At 43.3% G+C, this 22,725-nt stretch overlaps 1 protein-coding gene across 1 annotated transcript in view; it reads left to right on the forward strand.

Moving 5' to 3' along the window:
• The first annotated feature begins 520 nt into the window (after positions 1 to 520).
• The window catches only part of LOC126253468 (beta-1,3-glucan-binding protein 2-like), a 38,047-nt gene continuing 15,842 nt past the window's right edge, over positions 521 to 22,725 (forward strand). Inside the window, exon 1 of the mRNA XM_049954825.1 lies at positions 521 to 699. Coding sequence (XP_049810782.1) covers positions 558 to 699 — 142 coding nt within the window. The 5' untranslated portion in view covers positions 521 to 557. The remainder of the gene's footprint in view (positions 700 to 22,725) is intronic.

A 22,725-nucleotide genomic window follows, 5' to 3' on the forward strand; every position in this document is an offset into this window, starting at 1 on the left:
TGACTCGTACTCAGAAATGTATTGATGCTGAAGGCCACCAGTTTGAACATTAATCACATTTGCAAAGTACATTTATTTTTCCAATTGTACTTTAAGCTTTCCATTTCCAGAAATGTAACATTGTGGAACGGGAAATAAATTTTCTATGACGCTTCAAAGTGTGTATACATTTTTTTGCGCACCCTGTATGTATTCGTTTGTTTGTTGTGTTGGTGAATGTGGATGAGAGACGTGTTTCAGTAAAGCAATTTGCGTTTCCTTTTTGTTTTTGTTTTATTTTTATTTTATTTTATTTTATTTATTTATTTATTTATTTTTTTTTGTTGTATGTTATTCTAGTCAATAGTTCACAAGTTTGAATCAACAGCCTAATAGTCAGATAGTTTCCGCATTTGCACGGCGTGTGCAATGTGTTTTTTGCAGGCGCTGGTGAAGCAGAAGGCGATGCCTGTAACCGCAGTGGGGCCCGCCTGCCGTGTGTAGCTGCCTGGAGGTGGGGGTCTGCAGATATAGGCGGCCGAGCAGCCGGCGCCACGGCAGTCAGCAGTGGGCGAGCCATGGCGCTGGTACGAGTTCTGGCATCTGTGCTGGCGGCCGTCGTGCTGGGGCAGCGCGCCGCACTTGCAGAGGGCGCCTACTCCGTGCCGGAGCCCCACATACAGGCGCTCAGGCCCAAGGGGGTCCGCTTCTCCATACCAGGTACACCACGCTACCTGCCAACATTGCCAGACTCACTGCTATCGTGCTCTAGACCATTTACACTCTGAAATTTCAAGGGTAACAGTGATCAACTGTTTGGAGAAAAAGGTCCTCCAAAACTTGTTCAGAAGAATAGAAGGATGTGAAAGATAGACGTAACTGAGAAGGGACGGAGACAGAATTGTAGGCTATTTGCCACATTGTTCAATTTGTATGCTGACCATGTAGTACAGGAAACTAAAGACAAATGTAGAAAGGAAATTAAAGTTCATGGAAACGGTAGGGCCGTAAGTTTCCGTTAGAAGATCGTACAGTCCAGAATCGGTATACCAATCATGCAAAATCGCCGTGAGCATTGAGGAATTGATCCCACCGATGCACCAGGTTGAAGCTATCCGTTTGGTCCTCTTGCATGAAGAAGTCCGTAACTGCCTGCTGTACATCATCGTCCGATGCCTTTTTTAAGGGCCCGAAGGTATGAGAGATAAGGACTATTGGGCGGATATGGGGACGTGTATTATCAAGTCACGGTTGATTTTCGACAAACATGCTGACCTGTACACATTCTTCGATGGGTGTCTATCGGTGTTTGTCCTTCGGCAGCCAAGAAGAGAACAACAGCACGTTGGTCCTCTTTCGACACATTTGCTAATAACCTCGCCATTGTTCACGTTTCCGCATTTACAGCACCCACTTCGAAAGACACAAATGCCACACTAATCCCTTGAACAGGTGTCAGCGCATTTATACGCGCATCGGAGTCGCGCTACGTTTAGCCAACGTACTCAGATGGAAACTTTTTCATCGCCCCTTATAATTAAAAACTTCGAGTATAATTTCTTAGATTTTCTCGGTGATTCGTTGTTGTCTAGTAGAATGGGGCGTACTCCGGTGGTTCACATCTTCCCAACACGATGTCTCGGCGCCGTAACTCGGCGTCTTCATCAGGTGTTTCCAGAGACTGACGAAGACGCCAGGTCATGACGTCTAAATATCGTTTGGGAAGACGCGGACCACCGGCAGTACACCCGATTCTACGAGATGACAAAAACTTTAAGCTTTGCTGATGACATTATAATCTGTCAGACACGGGGAAGGAGTTGGAACATGGGCTGAACGGAATGGACAGTGTCTTGAAGAGCGTTATAAGATGAGCACCAACAAAAGTTAAATGGAACGAATTAAATGAGGCGATTCCGAGGGAATTGGATGAGAAAATGAGACACTAAAAGTAGTAGATACGTTTTGCTAGTTTGGTAGCTGGGGTTTATGGGCGCTCAACAGCGAGGTCATCAGCGCAGTTTGGTAGCTAAATAACTCACTTTGACAAAAGCAGAGATGATATAAATGCAGACTAGCAACAGCAAGAAAAGTTTTTCTGAAAAAGAGAAATTTGTTAATATCTGAGTTTTTTCTGAAAACACGTGACTTGTGTGTAGCTTTATGTGGGCGTGAAATGACGATGAATAGCACAGACAATAGCTTTCGTAACATAGTGCTAAAGATGAATCCTAAAGATGTGGTGGCTACATCGAAAAGCTAATGAAGAGGTACCGAATCTAATAGGAGAAAGAGAAATTTACGGTAGAACTTGACTATAAGAAGAGGTTAGTGGACAGGAGACATCCTGTGGCAATATCGTAAATGGCAGGATTCCGAGCGTGCGGAACAAGAAGGGTGGGGGAGAGGGGGGTGAGTAAATTTTTGAGGGAGATCAAGGCTTTACGATAGAGTCAACTCAATGTCAGTTGCTATAGTTGTGCAGCGAAGGACACACTTGCACAGCATCGGCTAGCGTGAGCTGTGAGTCAGACCAGTCCTCAGACTGAAGGTCAACTGGTTTATTAGAAAATAAATGCCGGAGAAGAAACTAAAGAGGGAAGAAGGAGGAGTACAGTTTAACGTGCCGCCGACATCGACGTCATTAGAGACGGAGCAGAAGCTCGGAACGTTTCGGGGATGGTTAAGAAAATCGGTCGTGCCCTTTCAGAGGAACCATCCCGGCATTTGCCTGGAGCGATTTAGGGAAATAATTGAAAACGTAAACTCGGATGGCCGGACGCGGATTTGAACCGTCGTCCTCTCGAACGCGAGTCCAGTGTACTGATCACTGGGCCACCCCTCTAGGTGTGGAACTAAAGAGGAGATAAATGTTGACTGGCAATAGCCACAAAAGTTTTTCCTGGAAAAGTGAAATGTGTTATCATCGAATATAAATTTGTTAGGAAGTATTTTCTGAAAGTATTTCTGTTGAGTGTATCATTATAAGAAAGCAGGCAGTGGACGATAACGGAGGCTTTTTAAAGGTGATGCTACAGAAGAATGCTGAGGATTTGATGAATGGATCAGATAACCATTGAAGAGGAACAGAAACGAATCTAGGCGAAAATTGCTTTGTGAAGCAATTTGAAAAAAGCACGAGTAACGTAGTAGAACAGTTACTGAGGAATCAAGAATAGGTAATTTGTAATGGAGGGGAGTAGATAAAGATCAAGAATTGAATGTATATACAGTTTCGAATGGATGAGGAAGCATCAGATAGGGATGATGTTACCTAGCAAAGAGTCTTTGGACGAACACCACAACTACTTTAGTATTGTAAAACTAGTTTGAGGCTTGGTTCCACTATGAGGTATGGTCAGATAAAAACGTAAGTTAATGCTTTCCTGAGCCCAAAAGCAGTTTTAACATTGCAGTGTTTTATTAGGCACGGGGTGCTACGTCTTTTTCTTTCTCCATCCTTTGAAGTCAATTACCAGACCAGTTACAGAGGTACCCAGAGTATAACGTGCACTCAGAACTTGGCATTTCTCACACATGCAAATCAGTGCCAGAGATTGGAGAAGCGGTAAGCAACAGAAAACATCCTAGTGCCAATCCCCACACCACTGGGTATTTAGTCTGACACCCGCGCAGTCACCGTGCCCACATTTAGTAATTTGCGACTTAATACTTCCTTCCACCGAAGGTTTCGCATCTGTAGCAGTGCCGCTTCATTTATTGGTAAACCACAAGATAACAGTTCTTTCATTTAAAGTCTGAGACAAGACAAGTGCCCTGGAAAGAATGCGAAATTCGTTGCGCCATATACTACTTGAAACTGTCCTGTCAGCAGTATCTATTCACACAGCAGAGCACAAATTCAAACTGAAGTCTTACAAGGTAACGATAGTGCTTCATCTGAACAGATAACTTTGTTTGACGTCAGTACTGCAAATGGCTATTGCAGTCTGAGCGCAATGTGAGAGTTGATCTTGAAATGCTCATTTTGTATGAGGTATGGCTGCATTTATCGAGGCGCGTGCAATCACAGGCCAATAGATGTTGCAGTACCGAAAAACTTCAGCAGTTACATCAAGAGCATCTGCATGATCTGGAAACGGGAGTGTGGTGCGCAGTTAGCGCAACACAAACTACTGGACTGATCTTCTTCCACCAAGTCGTAACTTTTGATAGGTTTGTGAAAAATATACTGCAAGCTTTTTTCAGCGAACTAACGGCTAATAAAAAGACTTAAAAGTTATTTCCTGCAGGACAAAGATAGAGGCCACACCTCCAATGTGTCTGTAATAGTATTATGAGGATAGTCCCTATAATCAGAATCAACTTTTAGTATTTTCAAACTCGTATGGCCCCACAAACCTTTCCTTTTTTCTAGTAATGGTCTTCCGTAGAATTCTTTCGTCACCTTTATCTGCCAACTTAAATTTCTATGTTCTTCTCTATACTGTGTTCCAAACGTACACTTTCAGAAACTTCTGAGTTCCGTACCAATATCAGATATCAGCAGAGCTTTCTTTGTCTGCACTTATTTGATTCTGATATATTCCTTACTTCCTCTGTTGTGTATAATCTTTCTTTCTCGTTAGCAGATTGTTTCACTTCTTCCATTACCATGTTGATCCCGCCTTTGATGTTAAGCATGTTACTCTCCTTTCAACGACTCTTCACCATCTTCGTCTTTGTTTAACATTAGCAATATTCTGCGCTAAATATTCTGTCCATGTCTTACAACAGACCATCAAAGTATTCCTTAAATCCAACCAAACTAAAAAGATTCTTTGATAGAGTAATCCAAACTATGTTGAAAATTATGTTTACATATTGATAAGCATTCAGAAAATGTGACACATATTGAAAATAGCTTTTTCGTTGTTAATATATATATGTGTAACATAAAAACGAATGCATGTTTGTATGTATGTTCTACCGCTCCTCCTAAACCACTGGATCGATTTCATCCAAATTAGGAACATATACTACTTATTGTCTGGAAAGAAACGGTAAAAACCACCGAAGTTCCATAGAGGCATGGGTGGGAGTGAAAAGGGATGGTAGCCACTGACATCTAGATTGCTTCGCAGGTAGTAACAGAATGCGTTACAGAGGATATACATGCGGACGGGCACGGCTGAGATGTGAGAATGGGAGGAGGAGATGCACAGAGAAAGAGAGAGAACAAGACGGATTGCTGGAGGGAATAGGGTATGGAATGAGAGGGGGTGTAGAAGATGGACCGACTGATAGGGGAGAGGAGGAGATGGACAGATGGTGGGAGGATGAGATAGAGAGAGGCGAAGGAGGAGATAGAGAGGGGGGAGGGGGGAGGAGGAGGTAGACAGAGAGAGGCGAGGAGAGATGGACAGAGAGAGGGGAAGAAGGTGGACGGAGAGAAAGAAAGAGAAGATGGATAGAGAGAAGGGGGAATGGACAGACGGAGAGGGGCGAACAATGAGAGGATTATTAGAAGATGGAAGAGGAACAGGTTGTGAGGATGCAGATGGAAAAGGGGCAGATGTGAAGAGGCAGATGGAAGACGGACAGATGTGAGGAAGCAGATGGAAGAGGATCATATTGTGAGAAAGCAGAGAGAAGATGTACAAGGTGCGATGAAGCAGGTGGAAGAGGGGAAGAGAAATGGCAGGGGTAAGCTAGGGTAGGCGAGACATTTAAATTTTTCCCGATTATTTTTATGGAACAACAGCTAAGATCTACCATCATGTAGGCAGCCGGCGTGGCTCCTGTCCTCTGTAAGTCTGTGTGTTGAGAGGCAGTTGGGTTACAAAGACAGTGACATATCAGTCAGACCATCTCTGCAATGCCTGAAGCAGTTTTTCCCAAACTTGGTACACATATCACTTGCAACCTGGAAAAAATTACTCTTACAGTTAGATATCATGGCACCCCTGCGACTGAGGTAACGGTGAAAAGAAGTGACGTAAAGGCATAACTCAGGGGCGCCTGAAGCAATTTCAACAAACTTTAGTATATAAATGACTCATTTATTTGTATATAAACAGTGTGGTAAAGATACCCCTATAGCCCCTAGGGGTGGGGATGGGAAGGGAGTGAAAATTGTTCTAAAACAACCGGTTTTGGTATTTCTCTCCTCTATTTAGCTGACATAGAAAACTTTAGAAGTATGAAGTGCAATTTGTCTCTTACTTTTGCTGTTCAGTGTGTCAACCAGGTTGCGAGAATGAGGCGAGCCAATACTTTTGTCAATGTGTTTTTGGACCAAAGATTATGCCACACAGCTGAATACCACAGATAAATTCAACATCCTCTCTGAGGTCGTATGTTGTAAAACAGCAGAGATTGAGACATATATGTGTGAATTATATATATGACACACACTTAGTAGGTGAAGCAGCGGGTAAAAAGATAATTGTCAATATAAACTGCACGATACCGGTACTGTTTGATCTGATGTACTTATGACGTCAATTATTTCATATTCCTTTCACCGCTGATCATTCCATACCATACGCCAAGGAAAGCAAGTTCACGTTTTAACCTTAGCAATACCAACGCAGCACCCCCAGAAAAAATTAAAGAGAAACAAAATTCGTTAATTGTTGTTACCTTTGAACAACATACTTTTTAAAGAGGTACTGATGTCTTAGTAGGAGCCAGTACATGAAAATATCTTTTAGCGCACCCTTAGCAACATCAACGCACTTTCCAAAATCAACGCTCTTTCAGTAACGTGTACTAGCAGGGGGGGGGGGGGGGGCGAGGCGAGTACCTTATCCCCACCCTAAAATCAAGTTTAAAATATGCAGATTTCGTTAACTTGTTGAATTTTGCTCACAACATACTTTTTAGAGAGACATTGATGTGTAAGTAAGATCTGAGCCGAATATATTTCATACGACATTCATTGTGGAAAGTGATCGCTACTACTAGGACTTAAATTTGAGGTTAAGTTTAATTCAAAATTTAAAACATACATGGAATCAAAAGAATTCACCAAAAATAATGATTTTTAAAATACAAACTAACTCGATTACAATATTTCCAAATGGTGGGCGTGAAGAACACTCCCCTCCCCCTTGGCACTGCGAGCGTTAATGCTGTTGCTTTATTCTTAACTCTTGGAAATGAAGTATCGGAGTGCTTATAAACCTTCCGCAGTCTTGCCTTGAGAATGACAGGGTGTGCGCCTGTCGAAATATTGGCGTTTGTCGACGACGTGCCCGGCTTCATTTCCGTAAATTGTATCAACAGATGTAAAGTTTGTTTCTGAAATACCACAGAGGGTGTTATAACGCCGTTAGTGTTTACAACGCAAGGCTTTCATAAATTACTTGTGTAGTAATCATTAATTGTGAAAAGATTAAATAATTCATATCAGTGTAAGGCCAGGAGGCGGCCACACGGGTAGGGGGAGCTGTGTGGCGTGGACTGGGCGGTTTTTTAGGTTAGAGGGTCTCAGAGAAACACAAAAAGGGCTTCAGTCTCAAAGGGTGCAGGTTGACTAAGAACAATCGGGGTAACAGTTGTAAACTGTCGTAGCTGTGTTGGAAAAGTATCATAGCTCCAAGCGCTAATACAAAGTACTGATGCTCAAATCGTTATAGGCACTGAAAATTTGCTTAAGCCGGAGATAAGTTCAACCGAAATTTTTGCGAAGGACCTAACAGTGTTCAGAAAGGATAGGCTACATACAGTTGGCGGTAGGGCGTTTGTTGCTGTTAGAAGTAGTTGATATTGTAGCGAATTTGTAGTAGATAGTTCCTGTGAGTTAGTATGATTAGAAGTTATTCTTGGCAACTGGAATAAAATAATAGCTTGAGCCTTTTACCGACTTTCCAGTTCAGATGATTCAATTGCTGAAAGGCAATTCACACATCTACCGACTTAAAAAAAAAAAAAGGTTCAAATGGCTCTCAGCAGTATGGGACTTAACATCTGAGGTCATCAGTCCCCTAGAACTTAGAACTACTTAAACCTAACTAACCTAAGGACATCATACACATCCATGTCCGAGGCAGGATTCGAACCTGCGACCGTAGCGGTCGCGCGATTCCAGACTGAAGCGCCTAGAACCGCTCGGCCACTCTGACCGGCGCCGACTTCAATTTACCAAATTTTCAAATGTATGTGAATTCCTAAGGGACCAAACTGCTGAGGTCATCGGTCCCTAGACTTATACACTACTTAAACTAACTAATGCTAAGAATAGCACACACACACACACACACATATGCCCGAGGGAGGACTCGAACCTTCGGTGGGAGGGACAGGTTTTGAGCCCGGAGGCAGACTTTCATCCGAAATTGTGCTAAACGCATTCTCTGAAAATTATTTCAAGCAGTTAGTTCATGAGCCCACTCCAATAGTAAACTGTTGTGAAAACGCACGTGACCTCTGAGCAACCAATAATCGTGAGCTAATAACGAGCATCAAAACGAATACACGGATTAGTGAACACAAGGTTTTCATAGCGAGACTGCATATTGTAACTTCCAAATCCTCCAAACATAAATGAAAAATATATCTATTCAAAAAAGCAGATAAAAATTTGCTTAACACCTTCCTGAGAGACAATCTCTCCACTCAGTCCAAACTAACAATGTGAGTGTACACCAGATGCAGCTTGAGTTCAAAGAAATAGTATAGACAGCTATTGAGAGATTACACCAAATAAATTAACAAACGACGAAGCTTATCCCCCACGACAGAGAAAATAGGTCAGAACACTGTTGCAGAAACAAAGAAAAAAGCTTCTCAAATTTAAGCGAATGCAAGAGCCCCAAGATAGGCAATCCTTCATATAAGCTCGAAATTTAGCACGAACTTCAATGCGAGATGCTTATAATAGTTTTCACAATGAAACTTTGTCTCAAAACCTGGCAGAAAATCCAACGAGGTCCTGGTCGTATGTAAAATATGCTAGCTGCAAGGGGCAGTCAATGCCTTCTCTGCGCAACAGCAATGGAAAATCTATCGATCCCAATGCTGCTAAAGCAGAGTTACTAAATACAGCCTTCCGAAGTTCCTTCACCAAAGAAGACGAAGTAAATATTCCAGAATTCTAATCAAGAACAGCTGCCAACATGAGTAACTTAGAAGTAGGTATCCTTGGTGTACTGAGGCAGCTTAAATCACTTAAGGAAGGTAGGTCTCCGGTATGGACTGTATACCAATTTTGTTCTTTTCAGAGTATGCTCATGCACTACCTCCATGCTTTACAATCACATACAATCGCTCGCTCGACGAAAGAAAGGTTCAAATGGCTTTAAACACTATGGGACTTAACATCTGAGATCATCAGTTCCCTAGACTTAGAACTACTTAAACCTAAGTAACCTAAGAACATCACACACATCCATGCCCGAGGCAGGACTCGAACCTGCAACCGTAGCAGCCGCGTGGTTCCTGACTGAAGCGTCTAGAACCGCTCGGTCACAGCGGCCGGCTCGACGAAAGATCCGTACCCAAACACTGGAAAGTTGCACAGGTCACACCGATATTCAAGAAAGGCCATAGGAGAAATCCACTAAATTACAGGACCATATCATTAACGTTGCTATGCAACACGATTCTGGAACATACAGTATACTGTGACCGCACATTACGAATTACCTCGACGAGAACTGTCTATTGACACACACTCAACACGGATTTAAAAAACATCGTTCTTGTGAAACACAACTAGCTCTTTACTCTCACGAAGTGTTGAGTGCTATTGACAAGGGACTTCAAATTGATTCCGTATTTCTCGATTACCAGAAGGCTTTTGACACCGTATTTCCAAGCGGCTTGTAATCAGATTGCGTGCTTATGGAATAGCGTCTCAGTTATACGACCGGATTCGTGATTTCCTGTCAGAGAGTTCATAGAGTTGGCAGAAAGTCATCGAGTAAAACAGAAGTGATATCTGGAGTTCCCCAGGGTAGTGTTATAGGCCTTCTGCTGTTCCTTATCTAGTCGTATACAAACTATTTAGAGAAGCAGTCTTAGGTTGTTTGCAGATGACACTGTCGTTTACCGCGAAGTAAAGCATCAGAAGATTAAAACAAATTGCAAAAGATTTCGAAAATGTATCTACGGTGGCAGTTGACCCTAAATAATGAAAAGCGAGAGGTCATCCATATGAGTGCTTGAAGGAATCCGTTAAACTTCGGTTACACGTTAAATCAGTCATATCCAAACGACATAAATTCAGCTAAATACTTAGGAACTACAACTGCGAACAACTTAAAATTGTAAAGAACACATAGAAAATGTTGTGGGGAGGGTGAACCAAACACTGCCTTTTATTGGCAGAACATTTAGAAGGTGCAACAGATGGTGGTGGTGGTTGTTAGTGTTTAACGTCCCGTCGACAACGAGGTCATTAGAGACGGAGCGCAAGCTCGGGTTAGGCAAGGATTGGGAAGGAAATCGGCCGTGCCCTTTCAAAGGAACCATCCCGGCATTTGCCTGAAACGATTGAGGGAAATCACGGAAAACCTAAATCAGGATGGCTGGAGACGGGATTGAACCGTCGTCCTCCCGAATGCGAGTCCAGTGTGCTAACCACTGCGCCACCTCGCTCGGTCAATGCAACAGATCTACTAAAGATACTGCCTACACTACTTCAACGGCAACACGTTTTTTTACTATCGGGAAATAGGGTTGAGAGTGTCACGGACTTGACATAGGATTGGGGTGGACATCATTAAAACAAAGGCGTTTCTTGCTGCGGCGGGATCTTCTCACGAAATTTCAACCACCAGCTTTCTCCTCCGAATGCGAAAACATTGTTTTAACGCTGATCTGTGTGACTTGTAGAGTATCCATGTCGATCAGATTGTAGATGTAGATACAGCACTGAATGCAATGTTTCTTTACGTTCTATTCCCGCCTAACACTGTTAGTTCCCGATGTTCCCACTAGGTGGCATGCGCGAAAGAGTTGTTCCAACAGACACCATGGAGTCGTGTAACGGTACAGAGCTTGGCGAGTGTTGTTTATGGTTTCATAAAGACAAATCCGCTTCAATTCAGGACAAAATGTCGCAAGCCACCAACTCAAAGGCAAACTGTTATTACTTGGTACAATCGTTTCACAAAAACGGGCTGTGTATCACGTAGGATGCGAGGTCAGGGTCGGCTAGCAGTCTCTGATGAAGCAGTTGATCCAATTCAGCAGTCCTACATTCGTAGTCCGGATAAATCAACGAGACATGCCGGATAATAATTGAATATCTCTAGTGTTGCAGTGGGGAAGATATTACAGAAACGCCTGTCACTCAATCCCTACAAAGTGGAGCTGTTGCAAGCTATAAGTGAAAGTGACAAAAACGAGCTGAGTTTCCGTAGAAATTATTAACAAAACGCAGACTGCAGATAATTTTCTTTGTGAAATTGTGTTCAGTAATGAACTACCTTCCATATCTGTGGTAAAGTGAATCTGCATAATATTTGGATATGGGGTGAGCAGGAACCACATTACGCAATCGAACATGGAGAGGACTCGCCTAAGTAAATTGTTTTTTTTTTCTTTTTTTGTATGTTGTAAGCTGGTATAATAAGATTTACGGTCATTTCTTTTTTGCTGAGTCAACCGTAACTGACATAACGTACCTGGATATGCCAGAACATCACCTAATGTCTCAATTACAACAGGATACGGGCACAGAATTTATTTTTCATCTAGATAGTGTGCCACCACGTTATCATCGTGATGTTGTCGCGTATCTCCGTAGGAATGTCCCGACTTGGATTGGACGTGGCGGAACAATATCCTGGCCTCCACGATCACCTGAGTTACTCCCAATGGACTTCTGTGTATGGGGTCACATTAAAGACAGAATGTTCGTTCCTCCGCTTCCTGGAAACATCGACGACCTGCGACAAGGAATATTACGAGGGTGGTTTGAAAAGTTCTCGGGCTCGCCACGAGAGGTCAGCGCTAGCGCAACGAATTGTTCAAATGATATTCATTGGAGTGTTTCCAGTAAACATGTGCCACGTCAGTGCTCTTGGAAGAGAGCTGTGGCGGTGTGTGGCTCTGTTGTTGTTCCCGCGCAGTGATTTCCGAAGACGAAAAAAATCGAGATTCGAGCAGTGATTAAGTACTTCGTAAAGGAAGGTATGAAAGCAAAGGACATTCAAGCCGATTTCCTGAATACACTGGGGAACTCTGCTCCTTCATATTCAACTATTGGCAAGTGGACAAATGAATTTAAATTTTGTGCGGTAGCATTCTCACTTCCCTCGCCCGGGTTCGATTCCCGGCGGGATCAGGGATTTTCTCTGCCTCGTGATGACTGGGTGTTGTGTGATGTCCTTAGGTTAGTTAGGTTTAAGTAGTTCTAAGTTCTAGGGGACTGATGACCATAGATGTTAAGTCCCATAGTACCCAGAGCCATTTGAACCATTTTTTTTTAATTTAAATTTGGTTGGGAAAGCTTAGGTGATGATCCGAGGAATGGTAGGCCAAGATATGTCACTACTCTAGAAGTCATTGCAAAGGTGCACAAAATGGTCATTGAGGATCGCCGATTGGAAGTGCGTGAATTTGCTCACGCTTGCCAGATGTCATCTGAAAGGGTATATCACATTTTAACTGAAGAATTAGAAATGAAGAAACTATGTGCAAGATGGATGGCGCGACTCTTGATAGTGCATCAAAAGCGCATGAGAATGGAGAATCGGAACAATGTTTGGCCCGTTTTAGGAGAAACGAACAAGACTTTTTGCGCCAGTTTGTAACCACAAATGAAACTTGGATGCACTACTATACCCCAGAGACAAACAACAGTCAAAGCAGTGGAAACATGCTGATTCTCCGCCACCAAAGAAAGCAAAGATAATTCCTTCTGTGGGGAAGGTCATGGCATCAGTGTTCTGAGATGCGAAGGGGATTCTGTTTGTAGATTATCTTTTCATAATGGTTCACATGGCTCTGAGCACTATGGGACTTAACATCTGAGGTCATCAGTCCCCTAGAACTTAGATCTACTTAAACCTAACTAACCTAAGAACATCACACACATCCATGCACGAGGCAGGATTCGAACCTGCCACCGTAGCGGTCGCGCGGTTCCAGACTGAAGCGCCTAGAACCGCTCGGCCACACCGGCCGGCAGATTATCTCCCCACTGGGCAAACAGTTACTGGTGAATGCTATGCTAACCTCCTGAACAAATTGCAACAAAAGACACGTGAAAAAGGCCAAATTTAGCAAACAAGAAAGTCATCTTCCATCAAGACAATGCGCACCCGCACACATGTGCCGTCGCCACGGAAAAATTACACGAACTAAGGTATGAATTGTTGCCACACCCGCCTTATTCATCTGATATGGGAGATGGGATCAAGGCACTGGAACATCGTTGGAGCAAGTGCATTAATCTACAAGGAGACTACGTTGAAAAATAAAAAAAGTTTCAGTGATGTAAGTACTTTTTTTCTATGCCTTTCCGAGAACTTTCCAAACCGCGCTAGTACAAGCAGCTGCCACCATAAATCAAGACCTGCTCCATAGAATTCGGCAGCTGACAACAGTATTTTGGTATTACAAAAAGTAGCTGCATTGAACATTTGTAAATAAAACTTAAAGATATACTGCATTCAATGTTGTGTCAAACATTTCTGACTATTATTTACCTTTTCCACAATTAAAGGTTACTATTGTATAACTACGAGGGTTGGAACTTTAGTAGTGGCAACTATTTATTTACAACTCGTACAAAATAGATACGTGTCTCAAAGTTTTACTAACCTTCAAAGTAGTTACCAGCATTGTGTATAACCCGTTGCCAGCGATGTGGAAGTTATAGGACACTCTTAGCAGTGCCAGTTGTGTTGACAGTTCGAGCGGCGCGGTCTATTGCTCGACGAATTTGTAGCAGTTCTGAAGCGAATGCCGTGAAGTGTTTCCTTTAGTTTAGTAGTCGAGTTGAACTCACGAGGGCTTAAGTCAGGGGAGTGCATAGGTGGTATAGCACTTAGCAGCCCCATCAGTCAAACAAACCAGCGTTGTCCTGCAAAATGATGGTCCGGTCGTGCAGAAAGTGTCATCGCTTCAGCCTCTATGCTGTTCATTTTTGGAATACAGCCTACAACCAGCTTAGAGACAGAAATGATGACACTTTCTGCAAGACCTGACCATCATTTTGCAGGACAATGCTCAAGCACGTACAGTGCAAGCTTTTACTGATTTGTTTGGCTGATGGGGCTGCTAAGTGCTATACTACCTACTGCACTCCCCTGACTTAAGGCCTCGTAAGTTCAACTCGATTTCTAAACTGAAGGAAACACTTCATAGAATTCGCTTCAGAACTGCTACAAATTCGTCGGGCAATAGACCTCGCCGCTCAAACTGTCAACACAACTGGCACTGCTAGAAGTATCCTATGACTTCGACATCACTGGCAACGGGTTATACACAATGCTGGTGACTACTTTGAAGATCAGTAAAAATTTGAATCACGTATCTATTTTGTATGAGCTGTAAATAAATAGTTGCCACAATTAAAGTTCCAACCCTCGTAATTTATAAACACCCTGTATATATATGAAGTTGGTTTGATAAGTCTGGCAAAGAATAGTAAGAAAAAATGTTCGTTTCATAAGCAACTCACCTTACTTCTCAATATTGTCGCCTCTGAGGGATATAAGCTTGGTACAGCGATCGTCCAGCTTTTTCGTTCCGTCGAAAAAATAGGTTCTGCAAAACTCTGTAAAATACTCGTTGACTGCAGCTATCACTTCCTCATTTGATGATAATTTCTTCCCAGCAAGCCAAATTTTCAATTTGGGCAAGAGAAAGAAGTCACTGGGGGCTAAGTTTAATGAATAGGGTAGATAAGCAATTAGTTCAAAGCCCAGTTCATGCTCTTTCGCCATTGTTATCCCTACTGTGTGGGATTGTGCATTATCCTAGTGAAGGAACAATTTTTTGCGTGCCAATTTTGGACTCGTTTCAGCCAACGCAAGTAGGATCCAGTTACAGTTCTGCTTTTTCCAAGTATCTATGAGAATTATTCCATAGGAATCCCAAAAAACAGTGACCATCCCCTTATCAACTGAGGAAATGATCTTCGCCTTCTTTGGTGCTCTTTCACCGCATTTTGTCCATTGTTCTGAACATGGTTTTGTCTCTGGTGTGTAATGATTGATTCAAGTTTCATCAACAGTCACAAATCGGAGCAAAAAGTCTTGCGGACAACGATTAAAGATCGTCAGACATTGATTTGAAATGTGCTGGATGCGCTTTTGGTCGACTGTGAGCAATCACGGCATCCACCTCGCACGCAGCTACTTCATGGACAATTCTCCATGCAAGATATTATGCACTCGCTCAGTTGAAATGTCTACAGTCTCAGCACTCACGAAATTTTATTCGGCGGTCTTGCATTACCATACTATGGATTTTGTCAATGGTTTCCTTTGTGGTCGTCGGCTGGAGCGTGATCGTCTTCGGCACCTGACCAACCGCATTTATATTCATTAATCCAAATGTAAATCACCTTCAAAGATGGTGTAGAGTCCGCATGAACTGCATCCAGTTATTTTTTGATTTGTCTAGTAATCCAACCCTTCGATTGAAAATGTTTAATAACTGCACAAAACTCCATTTTCAATCACAGTCGACACACTGGCAATTCCGACGGCTGCCAATAATGAACTGTGCAGTGTACATTGTTGAAAGTCCTTGGAATAATCAAGCTTACCCAACCATGAAAGTGCAACAATAAAGTTCCATTCTTCTATGGAAATTTACCAGACTTATCAAAACACCTCCGTAAGTGATCTGGCAGATAACGTCGGGAAGTTGCAACTCCAGAAGACAGCAGCGAAAAGACGATTGATGCAGGGACAGGCAGCTGGTTCTCAACGTAAATAAATGTGACGCATTGTGCATAAATAGGCGAAGAGCTCCACTATTGTTCCGTTACACTTTCGTGATAAAACACTGGAATCAGCAACTACCATAAAATAGCTACGAGTAAGCTTCTGGAGCGAGTGAAACGACCACACAAAGCTAGCAGCAAGAAAAGTAGGTGCCAAGCTGAGACTCAGTAGAAGAGTCTTAAGGAACTGTGATTCATCCACGGAAAAAAGTCTTATAAAACTCTTGTTCGACCGACTGTTGAGTATTGCTCGTCTGTATGGGACCCTTACCACGTCGGATTAATGGAATATATGGAGAAGGTCTAGTGAAAAGCAGCGCGGTTGGTCACGAGATCGTTTAGTCGAGGCAGAAGCATTACGGAGATGCTGAACAATCGTCACTAACAGACGCCACAAAAGAGGCGTTGTGCATTAGAAAAGGAAACATACACTCGGCTTCTTAATCTCCTGCCTGTCGGGTTCCGTTATTGAGAAGGCTACCATATCTCCGACAGGAAACACCTGTGTCAGTACGAAAGAGATGTTAGTTAAGCTAATAGGCACCATCCAACTGATAATTAACAACATGTGGCGTCTCACGAGGTTTCATCTAAGGACTTTTACTTTTTATAGTGTACGTGAATGTCCTTTCATCAGTAACATAGCCAGATGCCAAGTTTGTTTTGTTTACAGATGAGACAAACATTTGCAAAAAAATATCAAATCGAGTGTAGCCTTAGAAAGATCGATTAATGCAACTGTCATGGACATTAATAAATGGCTCGCAGCCATTTCTTTGTCACTAAACTTTGAAAAAAAAAAACACTATATGCAGTGCTGACTCGTAACAAGTTTCCCGTCAGTACTTATATATGGCTAACATATGACGCGAGCAGATACAAAAAGATGACAGTGTTAGATTCTTGGGATTACAGCTTGATAATAAATTCAAATGAGAGGAGCATACCACAGAACTTCTGAAACCCGTAAACAGATCACTATTTGCAGTGCGAATGTTGTCAGACAAGGTGATAAAAAAATTAAAAAGGTAGCATGCTTTGGTTAATTTCATTCCATGATGTCATACAGGATTTTTTTGGGGGGCGGGGGGGTAATTCATGAAGCCAAGCCAACGTTTTCCGAGTCCAGGAACGTGGCATGTAAAAAGGATTATTTGCGGTGTGAAAACAAGGACGTCCTACAGAGGCCTGTTTGTGGAACGAGGGATACTAAGGTAGCGTTCTCGCTTCCCACGCCCGGGTTCCCGGGTTCGATTCCCGGCGGGGTCAGGGATTTTCTCTGCCTCGTGATGGCTGGGTGTTGTGTGATGTCCTTAGGTTAGTTAGGTTTAAGTAGTTCTAGGTTCTAGGGGACTGATGACCATGGATGTTGGGTCCCATAGTGGTAAAAAAAAAAAATACTAAGGTAGCGGTCGGGGTTCAGGGATACTAGATATTGAGCGTCAGTGACAGAGGGGAGCAAAGGTCATTATTTTGTCAGGAATGGTGGGAAGGAAGCGACACTTTGTGGGCGGTGCAGTGGACTCGTTCCTCGTCTCAGTAGGGGAGGTGTGAGTGACACATGGTGGTTTCACTAACAGTCATGTACTGAAACATAAGACTCTTTAAACAAACAGATTAATACATTGTGTTTTAACGCGCTCAATTCCTCGCGGCGGCAGACCGGCGGAGTCGCAGCGTGCAGACTCCGGTGACAGCTGATGCAGCGATGGCTCGTGTTGCAGCGGCGCGCTGTTGGCTTATTCTTCCATTCAGTACTGTGCCCGTGACTCACTGCGGCAGCGGCGTGGTCTTTGCTCGTTGCGTTATTAACAAGCGGCTACGGCGTGACGAGGAGTGATCCGTCCCGGAATCGAACCAGCGGCCCTCAGGTTGGGCGTCTTCTGGCGAAGTTCATCAACCTCTGGGGTCACCCATATGGTGAGGCCGCAGCCCCTTCGTCGTCATCAGCCACCTGGGTAAGTACCACTCGAACTTCTTTCTGGTAACATCTGGGATGGCATCTTTTGCGTTGTCCTATTGGCGCGGTATCTGACTTCTGCTTCTGTCGAGCAGCGTAGCGGCTAAGTCGTCGTAGCGAAGTATGACGTCCGCTGACTAACCATCGGTCTGTCCATCCGGACGACGTTTCTTCGTGTCTTCTAGCACCCCTTGAAGGACCTCCTCAAAGGACCACCTTACACCAGTTTGTCGGAGGTATTTATTCGGTGTTTTTGCCAATATCGCAAAGTGTCTAGGGCGGCGACTGACTCTTCTGTCGTTGATCTATGCTTCTCACGTTGGGCGCAAACGTGACTCATGTGTCGGCTTTCCATTGTTTTACCTCTATGCTGGTGTGGTCGGGCATTGCCCTGTCGTCTCCTCCGCATCGCCAGATACGTCACGTACGTGAGTTCAGCATTCTGACAGTTCCTGGAGCATTGACCACTGATGTGCGAACAGCGCTGGTCTTTGTTTTCCTTCGAAGCGTTGCCCGTCTGCTCGGTCGTCGCTCTGTCGAAGTACTGCTGCTGCGCAAACTCCGCTAATCATCGGCCTTCTCACGTTGAGCAGAAACGTGACCAATGTCACACACGTCGCGATTTTCCTTGTTCGACTGCTGCCGCTTCCGAATATTGTGGCTTAAGTCTCTAAAATGTTCACTTAACCTATAATAAGTCTTTCTGATTCGAACAAACATAAACAACACATAATTATTATATATAATTATTATACACTCTATAGTAACTACTGCTTCCCAATGTATTTATTCCTTAATGAAATTGTCATTAAAATATATCTCTTTTTCTAAACCAATATTAGAAATAAGAATAAATTTGACAAAGATTAAAAGTCACATACTTTGTTCCTGAAAGGCGTCCATTATCGACGAACACAAATTTTTAATGATTTGGCAAATCCATAAAAGCTTTAACTACTTACAAAGTTCAGTTTAAGAGAAGTCTAAAGGCTTTTGTTTTGGTCAACGCCTTCTACTCTGTTGATGTATTTCTTAGCAAAAGCGTTTGATGTGTACATGTTACGAATATTTTCAGTTAATGCGAGTAGTGCGTACAATCTGAATTCGGTACAAATTCAGTGCCGTAATGTGATCATCGTAATGTGTAAAAGGTGCTGGGTAGGAATCACTAACTCAGATCTGCATATTTAATAATGGTAATATAAAAAGGATAAAAACTTATAAACGATCAGCACGTAGCCATGTGGACAAATTAATTTGTGATGTGAATACAAAACGACTCTTTCCATGTCATTACGATTTATCGTGCAAATGATCCATGAAACATGAAGCAAACTAACCAACTAAGCGTTGTAGAGTGATTCTTCTATTCGGTGACGCATAGTTGTAACAGCCTAAGATTTTTCATATGAATATATTTTGTGATAAGTTTATTATTACTTCGAAATGAAATATAACATTTATTTGTCTATATCTCGAGTTTAGAAAATATGACCAGTTTAGATCGTGCTAGAAATCATCTTCACATCGTAAGACGTCATTGCAGAATGTGTGTTACATGTTGTGCAATCAAGTACAGTGTCATTAAGACTTTTTAAATGAAAAAAAATGGTTGAAATGGCTCTGAGCACTATGGGACTTAACTGCTGAGGTCATCAGTCCCCTAGAACTTAGAACTACTTAAACCTAACTAACCGAAGGACATCACACACATCCATGCCTGAGGCAGGATTCGAACCTGCGACCGTAGCATAAATGAAAACATGTTGAAAATTTCTTAACATTGCACATACAGGAGGATAATTACACTTAGGATCTGTGGAAGAGACGGCCGCTGTGGTCGAGCGGTTCTAGGCGCTTCAGTCGGGAACCACGCGGCTGCTAAGGTCGCAGGTTCGAATCCTGCCTCGGTCATGGCTGTGTGTGATGTCCTTAGGTTAGTTAGGTTTAAGTAGTTCTAAGTCTAGGGGACTGACGACCTTAGATGTTAAGTCCCATAGTGCTTAGAGCCATCTGTGCAAGGTACATTAGAATATGTTTCTTCTTTGGAAAAATGTACTGTGTATTCTCTGACATATTCTACTGCCTGGTGGATCTCCTCAATATGGATCTTTGGGAACGAAAAGCACATTTGATTTAATCATCACAAAGAAGTTTACTGTTGAAATTCTGAGAGGGTACTTTCAAAGGATAGTTGAGCAACATTCCATTTCTTCCTATATACATCTCACAAAACGAAATGATGAGAAAATTTGAGTAGTTACAAGCCATACGGTGGCTTACCGTCTGTAATTATTCCCAGCTCACAACTGTCAAATGGACTGATAGGTTTACGAAAGTGTTCTCCGCTACACACCGTACGTTGGTTTGTGGAGAATAGATAGCGATGAACTACCTGTCGTAACAGAAGAGGGACGCGTTGTATTTTAAGAGTAAGTCATTTCTCAAAGCCGACTCCCGATGCTACCGGTCATTATCTTGATGGATACTTTGAGAAAGATGCTGAAGTGGGAGAGAAAATGAAGAGTGCCAGGGGGACGCACAGGTACACAGAGTGGGCGCCAGCTGCGGCCCTGACCTTTGGCGCGATGGGCGGAATTCCCCGCGGCTGGCGGGAGACGCGTCCATCTCGCCTAGCCTGCGTCTTCTGCCCCGGGCTGGCTGCAGGGTCGGCGTTAGGTAACGCCGCTAAGAGGCACCCACAACCCGCAGGCTGGGCTCCCTGCGGTTTCGCCGCTTCCTCTCTGTGTGAAACCGTGCCGGAAGCTTGTGCTTACGAAAGGGTCCACTGCTTTTCTGATAGCTCGGATCTGGTGCGATATGGAAGTTGGGAAATACCATGCGGTGTAGAATATCTTCACAACGCTGCCGTGGAAACAAAACAGTTTGTTATCACAACGTAACACCAGAGCAGTTGGAGAGGACAACAACGTTTATCTTACAACTGAGGCACAACGCTACCGATCATTGATGAAATTTCCCTGGATAGCATCGTACCAGTCTCCGACAAAATGGGTATACGGACGTCCCTGAATAGAGAGGAATGCACAACAGGCACGGAGTTACCCCGGTTTCAATACAAGCCATACATACCTAAACTTAAGGCGAGTACGTATAAAATATGGATGGATGATTAGACTTTAGCGTCCTGTCGACGGGGTCGTTAACTCGGACTGTGGAAATTATAGAAGGCAACCCATCGTCCTCTTTCGTCCCAGTATTCGCCTTAAGAGATCTAGGTAAACCACAGGAAAGATGGCTGGACGGGAATTTCATTCGTCATCCTCCCAGATACGAGTCTAGTGTCTCATATCGCTGATTTATGCTTATAGATGGCGGCAGAGGGAGCGAGCGCTCCGCCTCCCAAAAAGAACAAAGCAATTTTGTGGTTTATGGATTGGGCATGGGGTGGACACCACAGAGAGGTGCCACTGTCACGGCAACTTCCTACTCGGCCTCCACGGAATAGGCGTCAGAGGCTCTTCACTTGTTTGCGAGACTCAAGTTCAGGTGTTGTAAGTCACGATTTCAAAAAAATGGTTCAAATGGCTCTGAGCACTATGGGACTTAACTTCTGAGGTCATCAGTCCCCTAGAACTTAGAACTACTTAAACCTAACTAACCTAAGGACATCACACACATCCATGCCCGAGGCAGGATTCGAACATGCGACCGTAGCAGTCGCGTCACGTTTTCCTTGCGGCCAAGTGGCATGCCTGTCAGCAAGTGACTTCTGCAAAAGACTGTGCAAATTGAAACACTAATTTCCCACCTGTATCATCACATTAGGGAAAGAAACAACTTACGTAATCATCCGTGTATTGCTTAATTCTCACGTAATGCAAGCCATCGTATAACCAGAACAAATTACTATATTTGAATGGTTCTTTATCTTTTTTCCCTCAGTAATCTGAAAGATATTTATTGTTTTGTTCGCCTGTTACCATAACAGAAAATGGCAGCTGTGTTGAGAAAGTAAGACGTAGAATATCTATGCGTAAAACAGCTTTCAAAAAGTTGAAAGGTTTGTTGCCGGCAAAGATAATTCCAACAGACTAAGAAACAGAGTCACCAAGTGTTTCGTCTCGACAATAGTAGTATATGGCTGTGGGTCATGGACAGTCAAGAAAGGGAGGAAAAATACTTGGATGATTTTGAAACGCGTTTGTGTGGCCTACAGTTTAACGTATACTCGGAACCACGGGGCGGCTGATGATTATTATTTCTATTATTATGTATGTATACCCTGGCTGATGAAAAATAGCAGAAGATTAATATTGCCTGTTCTGACTATCTTATTCCTCTCAGGAGCCCAGCTGGTAATGGGTTGGTACATGACTGATGATGCCGGGGTTTCTGAGCTGAAAGCTCTTCAGGACCATAAGTCTTCTGTTAACATAAACTCCGGGCAAGCTAGAGCGACAATCCTGGGGCGTGAAGGTGGAACGTTACGTGTCTCAAAGAACAGATGGACTTGACTTCACTGCCCGGATAGCGAGAATGGTAAAGCTCCGCCGTTCTGGCCTCAGAAGGACCAATTAGGACAGACCGACTCCCTTATCAACATCAGCCAATGCGTCATCTGGATGCGGTATGGAGAAGTGTGGGCTCAGCATACCGCTCTCTAAGCCGTTATGGGATTTGCAGACCTTGGAGCCGCATTTTCTCATTGAAGTAGCTCTTCAGTTGGCATCGTGAGGCTCAGTGAACCCCGTTCCAGTCCTTCCATCAAGGAAAAATATCTGGCAATATCGGGAACTGAAACCGGTACCTACACACGGCAAACCACCATGGAGACCACTCAGCTAAGAGGGTGGACGAGAATGGTAAAGATCTCTATAAGAACCTATCAGTCTCCAGGAACGAGACTTCTTGACAGATTGAAACTGATTTCCGGGCAGGGATGCGAACCGGGAACTGCCCTGAAAACTTT

The sequence above is a fragment of the Schistocerca nitens genome, chromosome 4 (assembly GCF_023898315.1).
Source record: "Schistocerca nitens isolate TAMUIC-IGC-003100 chromosome 4, iqSchNite1.1, whole genome shotgun sequence".
In the NCBI taxonomy this organism is placed as follows: domain Eukaryota; kingdom Metazoa; phylum Arthropoda; class Insecta; order Orthoptera; family Acrididae; genus Schistocerca; species Schistocerca nitens.